Raw genomic sequence first — 9612 nt, forward strand, 5'->3', positions numbered from 1 at the left:
GTCCCGAGGTCTACTGATCCCAGAGCAGGAATCTCCTCTACTGTAGGACAGACTGCCTGGGAACCTTCACTAGTGCAGATTCCTTGCAATAAGCATTTATTAAGCTCCTACTATGTGCCAGGCACAGAGGAATAATCGGAGTTTTAGGATGTTGCTTATCTCCTTCCTTCTGCAAAGGCTGGACCAGGAGAAAGGAAGACCCAAACCTTAAACCCTTGCTAGCTGTGTGGCTCTGGACAAGTCACTTACATTCCTTTCTCTGGCAGTTGGGTAGCACAGTGGATAAAGTACCAGGACTGGAGTCTGAAGGACCTAGGGTTCAAATCTAGCCTTATCCACTTCCCAGCTATATAACCTTAGGCAAGTCACTGAACCCCATTAGCCTAGCCCTTACCTCTCTTGTCTTAGAACTGATGCTAAGATAGAAGGTGCGAATTTAAAACAAAACAAAACTCAGTTTTCTAATCTGTAAAATGGGGCTAATAAGAGCACCTTCTTCTAAGGGGAGGGGTTGTAAGGATCAAATGAGATCATATTCAAAACACACTTTACAAACAAAAGCATGCTGGATGGATGGTAGCCATTTTACACGAAGCCCTTCTAGTCCTGAATCTGGCCAGAAAATGGGGGTGTCACTATTTGTCCCTCCTCCCATGGGCTTCCTAGAATCTCTAGCTTCCCCCCAAAAGTGAGTACAGTTCTAAGGCCCCCCCCACTGAAGGTTTCTCTCTTTTAAAAATTCTTACCTTCTGTCTTCTTCAGTTCAAAGACAGAAGAGGGCATTTGGGGTTAAGTGACTTGCCTAGGGTCACATAGTTAGAAAGTGTCTGAAATCATATTTGAACCCAGGTCCTCTGGACTTCGGACCTAGATCTCTATCCATTGTGCTGCCTATCTGCCCCTCTCCAGAATGCTTTCTTGGATCAGTAGCATCTCTTCTGCTGGTCTCGGAACCAGAAAGACCAAGAGACCCCTCTTTGGCTGGGTGACCTTGGGCAAGTCATTTAACTTCTCAATGCTCTGGGCAGACTCTAAATCACAGAGAAGGGGCTGCCCTATACTGGTAGAAGCAGTTCCTTCTCAATGAAATCACAGATTCAGTCCTTATTATGAACCAATTCGTCCCCCATTGGACTAGGTAAGGGGGTGATGAGGAAACAGTGCCCCAGAGGTTTGGAAGCATCTGAAGGGCACCTCCATAGGGATCCTGGGCCAGAAACTGTGTCTAGAACAAGAAGGGACATTGGGGTTGGGCAGCCAAACCTCATTTTCCAGAGGAGAAGTGATATGACCAAGGTCACCCAGGAAATGACAGAAACAGAGTTTGCACTCATGTCCTCAAACTTCTAAGCCAGACAATTTCTTTTTCCTCACAGAACACGGGTACAAGGAATCCCCCAACGGCTGGCTGGCTCCTGCTTGGGTGGACTTTTTTTTTTAACTCATCTTTTAGAATCAGTTCTAAAATAGAAGAAGGGTACGGGCTAGGCAAATGACTTGCTCAGGGTCACACAGCTAAGAAGTGTCTGAGACCAGATTTAAAAACAGATCTTCCTGAATCTGAACCTGGTACTCTGCCCATTGTGCTACCTGGCTGCCAAGGGAGTGGACTCTTGTCAGAGCTGAACCTCTGAACTGTCTAGAACAGTGAGTTGCTCTCATTGTCTTCTGGACCCCCCCCCCCCACTTCCGCCTTGAGTTCTCTTCAAGAGGAGGTCAGGATTTCTCTCTTTCTCTCCTTGGCATCCCCAGTATAGGTAATCTGGCAGAGTGAATAGAGAACCAGACCTAGAGCCAGAAAAAGCCAAGTTCAAATTTGATCTCATTTGTTTCCTAGCTGTGTGACCTTGGGCAAGTCATTTAACCTGGGCTTGCCTTGGTTTCTTCCTCTGTACAAGGAGGATAATAAGAGCACTTACTTCCAAAGGAGATCACAAGGGGCTTCTGTTTTGAATTAAGTTCTTTATTTTGTCCCTTTCGGGGAGAAACACATTTTGCCGATTGCTTTCTGGCATTTGAGCAGCAGAAAGTTGGCCCTGGGTGACAGCAGCTCACACAAGCCAGAGCCCAGAGGAGATCGTCAGTGCGAGGCCGGAGAAAAGGGACTCGGCTGCTTGCTGCCTTAGCCTGGCACTGTAGAAGCTGACAAAGCCATGGCCACTAGAGGCAAGGCTGAGAGGAGGAAGGATTTCCTGTGAGGGAGGGAGCGGGGCGGCTGCCCAGTGCTAGCAGCCCTGCCCTACTTAGAGCAAAGCCTTGGTCTGCTGGGACAGGAAGAAGCTCGACGAAGGCTCTGGTCACCTTTAGGAGGAGGGGTGGGGGGTCAAGAGCAGACGAGAGCCCACTTCCTGGCCACCAAAATCCTGAGTAACGTCACTGGGGTGGGGGGAGAGCAGGAAGGGAGCCAGGTGGCTCAGTGGATAGAGTGATGACAGGAAGGAAGGAAGGAAAGAAAGAAAGGAATGGAAGAAAGAAAGAGAAAGAAAGAAAGAAAGAAAGAAAGAAAGAAAGAAAGAAAGAAAGAAAGAAAGAAAGAAAGAAAGAAAGAAAGAAAGAAAGAAAGAAAGAAAGAAAGAAAGAAAGAAAGAAAGAAAGAAAGAAAAAGAAAGAAAGAGAAAGAAAGAGAAAGAAAGGAATGGAAGAAAGAAATGGAAGGAAGAAAGGAACAGAAGAAAGAAAGGAACGAAAGAAAGAAAGAAAGAAAGAAAGAAAGAAAGAAAGAAAGAAAGAAAGAAAGAAAGAAAGAAAGAAAGAAAAAGAAAGGAAGGAAGGAATGGAAGGAAGAAAGGAATGGAAGAAAGAAATGGAAGGAAGAAAGGAATGGAAGAAAGAAAGGAACGAAAGAAAGAGAAAGAAAGAAAGGAATGGAAGGAAGGAAGGAAGAAGAAAAGAAAGGAAGGAAGGAAAGAAATAGAGGGCGGGAGCAGGGAAGGAGGGGGAGAGAAGGGGAAAGAGAGAGGGGGAGGGAGGGAGATCCAACGCAGGCAGTGTTTGAAGTGAGCCCTCTGGTGATGCTGGGACGAGTATTACAACGTCTTCGTTTTTGTCTTTGTAGCTCCACCGTTTAGCGTCGTGCTTGGAGCTTAGTAAACAATAATAAAAGCACACATTTACGCGGCGCTTACTACAGCCGGGCACTCTGCTACGAGCTTTACAATTATTCTCTCATCTGATCCTCATAACTACCCTGGAAGGCAGGTGCTATTATTACCCCTATTTTATAGATAAGAAAACGGAGGCGACCAGAGGATAAATGACTTGCCCAAGATCACACTGCTAGGGAGCATCTAGATCGGGATTTGAACTCCAGGCCCGGCCCTCGGGCCACCTCGCCAGCTGGCTATCCCTATTGACTAGATAGTTACTAAATGTTTGCGGATCGGCCGACAGTTGCCACGGTTGCCTCCGAGGGGTCGGTCAGCCACTGGGGCAGCCAGATCTTTTTCAGAGGAATTATTTCATTCAGTCCCGCCTCCCGGGGAAGCGGAGTTTCCTCCTTCCTCCTCCTCCCCTCCCGCCATAGGCGGTTGAGTGCTCCTGACCCTCCTCCCCTGGGGGTGGGCTCTAGCTCCTCCCCCCGCCCCCAGCCTGGGCCAGCAGTGAGTGGCAGCGGCCCGGGAGGCCTCGGAGGCGAGCTCCGGGTAGCGGCCGGTGCCAGGTGGCCAGTCCAGCGCCCTGCCCGGCGCGGCCCGGGCTATGGGTCTCTGAGGGCCGGCCCGGGCGGGCTGTGGGGCGGCCCCATGCGTGGGTCCGAGCCATGAGCGGCGGCCGCCCAGAGTTCAGCATCGATGATGCCTTTGAGCTGTCCCTGGAGGAGGGGGGCCCGGGGCCCGGGGGAGGGGCCCCGCGCTTTGGGGCGCTGCACTTCGAGCGCAAGGGCCGGGGGGACGCGGAAGAGGAGGGCGAGAAGCAGTCTCGTCTCAAGTACCAGGTGAGAGGAGCGCGGCCCCTCCCCCAGCGCCCGGCTTCCATCTGTAAAATGGGGGGATCGCCCTGGATCCTCGCCGAGGCCCCGGCCATCTTGCTGGGCTCCCACCTGGCCCAGAACCCAAAGGCCTAAGACTTCAAACGAGAAGCTTCCCTAGAACTCAGGGCCCCAGCTTTCCAGGTAGGGCAGAGACTTGCCCAAGGCGCTTGCGTCCCCGGGAGCTGGGGCTTAGCCACCCCCCACCCCTCGCCGCCCCGTCCCCAGGCCGCAGCGCCCTTTCCCGGACCGCCTCCATGCGCCCCGACAAAGAGACCCTCTCTCCCGAGCCGCGGCGAGGCCAGCCCCCGGGGCGGGCACCTCCCAGCCTCTGCCGTGCCACCCACCGGGGAACTGGTTTCGGTTTCTGTGAGTCATCAAACGAGTTAGGCCGGTGAACAGCTGTCATCTGACAGGCGGGGGGGGGGGGGGGGGCGCAGGGAACTGGGGGGGTCCCAGGATCCCCCCCCCCGCCCCGCCCATCAACCGAAGCTCTTTGATTTTGGAGCAGAACCTGGAGAACGACGAGGATGCGGCCCGGATCCCGTCGGATCCGGATGGAGTCTTGAAGCTCAGGTTAGGACGAGCCGCCTCCCCCCTGCGGCCCTCTCCCAGCTCGGGCCCTGCTCTGTGTGCGAGTCTCCGCTCCTCTCCTCTCCTCTCCCCGCAGGGACCCCGGGCGCTCCTCCACCCAGAGTTCCCAATGGTCCTTCAGCACCATCAGCAACGGCACCCAGCGCTCCTACCGGGCCTTCTGCAGGTGAGCGGCCGCGCCGTCCGCCCTCCCGGGCTGCAGCACTCCCTCTCCTCTCGAGCGGGGCACTGGGCTCTGGGCCTCAGTTTCCACCTTCGTAAAATGGGGAGGAGTGAAAGGAGGCGGAGCCTTACCGTCCCTGCCGGGCTCCTTTGATTTCTAGCTGGACGCAGCACCCTCTGATCCAGAAGAATCGCCGGGTGGTTCTGGCCTCCTTCCTGCTGCTGTCGCTGGGCCTCAGTGAGTGTCAAACCGGGCTCCGGCCCACACCTTAACCGGCCGGGGAGCTGCGGAGGGAGGGGGCGGGGTTGGGCCTGGCAGCTCCCGACTTGAGACCTCGTTGGTGCCTCTGTACGGAGCCGAGAGGAGCCCCAAACGGGAGAGGCTGGGCTTAGAGGAATCAGAGGAGCCCCCAGCCTTGGGCCTGGCAGCTGGGCTGATCCCTTTGCCTCTCTGGGCCACCCAGAGCCCCGGCTCAAAGACAGCCGGGAAACCTCCCATCCCAGGAAGCTGGCATCCTCTTGGGGGAAGAATCGGGGGTGACCCTCCGGGGCTGCCAGAGGGCGGTGGGCAGTGGAGAGGGGTGGATCTGGAGCAGAAGATTCTCCTTACTCTCTGGGTGGCCTCCGGGCCTCAGTTTCCTCACCTGTAAAATGAGGAGATTGGACTGGGGAGCCCCAAGGCTGCCTCAGTGCTGGCGGGGGGCTGGCACTTCCCAGGGGCTGGCTTAGGCTGGGGTGGGGCGACTCCAGGAGGGGCCAAGAAGGTAAAAGGCCCAGCAGAGATTCTGTGAGCCAGGCCCCCCCATCCCCCACTGCCCTCTGACCTCCCCTCATCTCCCCCCGCAGTGCTCATCCTGGTCGGGGTAGGACTCCAGGTGACCCCTTCCCCAGGTGAGAGCCCTCTTGGGTCCGAATCTCCTACCCTGGATTGCTTTCTGACCCTTTGCTTGTCTGAGAAGCAATATTGTGGGTCGGTTTCAAGGCAGAAACCTGTAGGGGCTGGGGGGGCGGCAGTGACTGGCCCAAGGTCACCCAGCTAGGGTGTGTAAGCCACTGAACCACCCAGCTGCCCCCTCCCTGGCGTTTTTGAGATGGACGGGGTGGCCAGGGGAAAAGACAGCTCTGGGGGGTGAGGAGCGGCCCAGCCAGCTGCCCTCCTTCGCTTCTCTCCCCCTGCAGGTGTCTCCAGTGCCATCTTCTTCGTTCCCGGCTTCCTGCTGCTCATCCCTGGAGGTGGGCCCAGGCCTGGGGGGGGCAGGGGGCAGGGGGGCTGGCCAAGGCCCAGAGAGGGTCACAGGCTCCTCTCTTACAGTGTACCACGTCATCTTCATCTACCTGGCCGTCAAGGGCCACCGAGGCTTCCAGTTCTTCTACTTGCCCTACTTTGAGAAGTGAGCCCCGGGCCTGGCTGGGATGGCTGGAGCTCCCCCCCCAACTGCCTTAGCAGTCCGGAAATGGACCCAGCTGGCCGGATACTGGATGCAGGACAGCTCCTGGCTGGGCGGGAGGAAGAGGATGGGGAAGGGGGCCTGGCTGGGGAGAACTGACAACAAAGGGGACTCCCCAGGGAGCCTCCCCTTCCCTTCCAATGCCCTGCTCTTCCGGAGGAGGGGGGTGGAGGCTCAGAGATGCCCCACCAGTCAGCAGCAGAGGCGGGATTTGAACCTGGGCCCCCTGCCTCTGGATCACTACTGGAGCTGCCTTGGTCCCTGCTGGGCAGGCACAAGCCCCTGAAAACAGCTTCAGTCCCAGGAGACCACAGCTCCTGGGTGGCCCAGCCTGCACCCGGGACCCCTGCAGCTCTGGGCTAGGGTTTTCTCAGGAAGTTTTCTGCCCATCTCTGCCCCCTTCCTTCTTCCTTCCTGGGCTCTCTGCCCCACCCCCACTTATTCTTCGTGCCTTTAACTTATTCTGGGGCCCCGAGGCTTTGGGGCTTGTGTCCAAATAAAATGGCATTTGATTCTGGCTGCCAGAGTTGGCTCTGTCCGCTTTCCCCTTCAACCCTTGTCCCCCTCCCTCTCCCGACCTCCCCCTCATCCCCAGCCCCCCAACAGGACAAGTTGAAAGAGCATTCTCTTTTTAACCCTTTGGGGGAGGGCATGGCAATCCTATTTCCCCATTATACAGATGAGAAAACTGAGCCCAGGATGACAAAGCTTATATATTGGAACTCACACCGAAGCGCCTTCTTTTATTTACTTTTTTTAACACCCTGATCTTCCATCTTAGAATCCATTCTGGGTATTGACTCCAAGGCAGAAGAGTGGTCAGGGCTAGGCCATGGGGGTCAAGTGACTTGCCCAGGGTCACACAGCTGGGAAGTGTCTCAGGCCACATTTGAACCTAGGACCTCCCATCTCTAGGCCTGGCTCTCCATCCACTGAGCCACCCAGTTACCCCCTTCTTTTATTTTTCTCTCACCTTGATCTCCTACTAGACCCCCTCTCCTTTCCCCAGGGAGCCATCTCTTGTAACAAAGAACGAAAAGGAGGGGGAAGGTGGGGGGAGGGGAGCAGGAGGCCGATAGCCTCAGCAGTGCCCCCCTCTGCCCCCCCCCCGCGAAGAGCCCCACTCCTTTAGAAAAAGGCTTTTGGGGGACGCAGCCCCTTGCCCTTGACTCAAGCCCTCCTGCAATAGGCGGCTCCCCTGTAACAAAGTGTCGCTAAGCCAGACAACAAGGTAACAAAGTGTGCCTCGGGCGTGGCGTCCCGGGAGGAGGGATGACGGGACTTCTGGGATCCAGCTTGGTCCGCTTGGCCGAGGCTCTTCAGATCCAAGTCTTGGGTCTCCTCCTAAATCGCCCGTTCCCTTCGGGCTCCCCCCTCCCCGCGCCCTAGTGCCCCGGATGCTGGAGTAGCTTCCTGGCCAGAGATTTGTCTCTTCCCTTCCTGCTCCTCTCCCAAGTCACAGAGTCCGAACTGGCCCGCTGGGAAGGGCCGACCCCAAAGAAACTGCCCCTAAAATAAGCATCCCGGAAGTGGCTTCCGCCACCCCCTCCCCCTTCGCTGCTCCCGCCCCCGCCGGGAGGGGGCCTCGCTGAACAAGCCTACTCTCCCCTCCCCCCGCCCTCCTAAGCCCCCGAAACTCCGGAGCCCAGCTCCTTCCTTCTTAAAGGGACAGACGCCACTCTCGTCCAGCTCCCCACTCTGGCCAGCAGCGATCTGGGGATCTGAGGCTGCAGAGCCCGGCTTCTCCCCAGCTCCCATCTCCAGGGTCTGGATTCCTCCGAGAGACACCTCGGCCTTTATCCCTCCCTTGGACCCGGCTCTTCCTAGTCATAGCACACTCTGAAGTTGGTGAAACACTTTACCGATGCGCTTACGTCACCGGCCTCCGAGCAGCCTGGGAAGCCTGGGCTCTGGGCCCCGCGGATAGATAAGGAAGTGACTTGTCCAAGGTCACAGAGCTCATCAGTTGTCAAAGGCAGGATCTGTAGGGAAGCTGGATGGCCCAGGGGAGGAGGAGTTCCTGACCGGAAGATGCGGTCAAGTCCTGCCTCAGATGTTGGTGAAATAGGCAGATGAGAGAGAGAGAGTGTGTGTGTGTGCCCTGACCTTCCTTCCCACACAGAAGAGCAGTGGCGAGGGCTGAGGCAATGGGAGTTAAGTGACTTGCCCAGGGTCACACAGCAAGGAAGTGTCAGGTCAGATTTGAACCCAAGATTTCTCATCTTGGGGCCTGGCTCTCAATCCACTGAGCCATCTAGCTGTTCCCTAGGCATATAATTTACTTATCCTCTCCTACCCTCAGTTTTCTCATCTGGATCATGGGGGAATAATAGCTCCTGCCTCCCGAGGTAACACCAGGCAAACTTTAAGTCATTCCTAAACGCTAGTTTTCATGAAACAGCCCAGGATTCCCAGCTCCAGGGCCAGAGAGAGGAGGGGGTGGCAAGCAGGGCAGGTGGACCCTGCCAGGTGTGTGTTAGTGGGGAGTCCTCCTGCCCCCCCCACTCTCCCTTTCTGGGTTCATGCCTTGCAGGTAGGAATAGGTGGAGTTTGTTTAGAACTGGGGGCGAAAGTAAAGACTTGTTCACGGAGAAATGAAATGCAATTGGCCCCCTCCCTTGCTCTTTCCCTGCCCTGGGCCTCAGTGGCTTTTCTAGTCCCGCTTCCTGCTTCCTCTGAAGGAGGCCTATATCTGCTACCAAAGTAAACTTCATCAGAGACCACCGGCCATAGGGCCAGCCTCAGCGAAGCCTCACCCCCTCCCTGCCTGGGGCTGCTTTGTCAGTGAGGTGTCACCAGGCTCCCTTTCCCAAGGGGTCTGGAGGCCCAGGTTTTCCTTGTCTAGAGAGAACCTCTCAGACTGGTAACCCCTCCTCCTTCTCCTCCTCCTCCTCTTCCTACTCCTTCTTCCTCCTCCTTCCCTCTTCCTCCTCCTCCTCCTTCCCTCCTCCTCCTTCCCTTTTCCTCCTCCTCCTCCTTCCCTTCTCCTTCTCCTCCTTCTCCTCCTCCTCCTTCTCCTTCTCCTCCTTCTCCTTCTCCTTTTCCTCTTCCTTCTCCTCTTTCCCTCCTCCTCCTCCTCCTCCTTCCCTTCTCCTTCTCCTCCTCCTCCTCCTCCTTCCCTTCTCCTTCTCCTCCTCCTCCTCCTTCTCCTTCTCCTCCTCCTCCTCTTCCTCCTCCTTCTTCCTCCTCCTTCCCTCTTCCTCCTCCTCCTCCTCCTCCTCCTCCTCCTCCTTCCCTTCTCCTCCTCCTTCCCTTCTCCTCCTCCTTCCCTCCTCCTCCTCCTTCCCTCCTCCTCCTTCCCTTTTCCTCCTCCTCCTCCTTCCCTTCTCCTCCTCCTCCTTCTCCTTCTCCTCCTCCTTCCCTTCTCCTCCTCCTTCCCTCCTCCTCCTCCTCCTTCCCTCCTCCTCCTTCCCTTTTCCTCCTCCTCCTCCTTCCCTTCTCCTT

General features: G+C 56.4%; 1 protein-coding gene across 4 annotated transcripts; it reads left to right on the plus strand.

Annotated features, from left to right (window-relative positions):
• The first annotated feature begins 3482 nt into the window (after positions 1-3482).
• Positions 3483-6685, plus strand: TMEM134 (transmembrane protein 134). Of its 4 annotated transcripts, XM_001378729.4 has the most exons (7): positions 3483-3931; positions 4476-4540; positions 4635-4724; positions 4882-4958; positions 5567-5611; positions 5900-5953; positions 6033-6685. In XM_001378729.4, exons 1-7 carry the CDS (start codon positions 3758-3760, stop codon positions 6113-6115), a joined length of 588 nt encoding a protein of 195 aa, XP_001378766.2. In that variant the 5' UTR covers positions 3483-3757; the 3' UTR covers positions 6116-6685. The 4 variants fall into 4 exon arrangements, with proteins under 4 accessions (XP_001378766.2, XP_016281042.1, XP_003341950.2 ...); XM_003341902.4 differs by lacking the exon at positions 5567-5611 and having other exon boundaries at positions 3568-3931; XM_007502634.3 differs by lacking the exon at positions 4476-4540 and having other exon boundaries at positions 3570-3931.
• Positions 6686-9612: the final 2927 nt, after the last annotated feature.

This window comes from Monodelphis domestica, chromosome 6, assembly GCF_027887165.1.
Source record: "Monodelphis domestica isolate mMonDom1 chromosome 6, mMonDom1.pri, whole genome shotgun sequence".
In the NCBI taxonomy this organism is placed as follows: Eukaryota; Metazoa; Chordata; class Mammalia; order Didelphimorphia; family Didelphidae; genus Monodelphis; species Monodelphis domestica.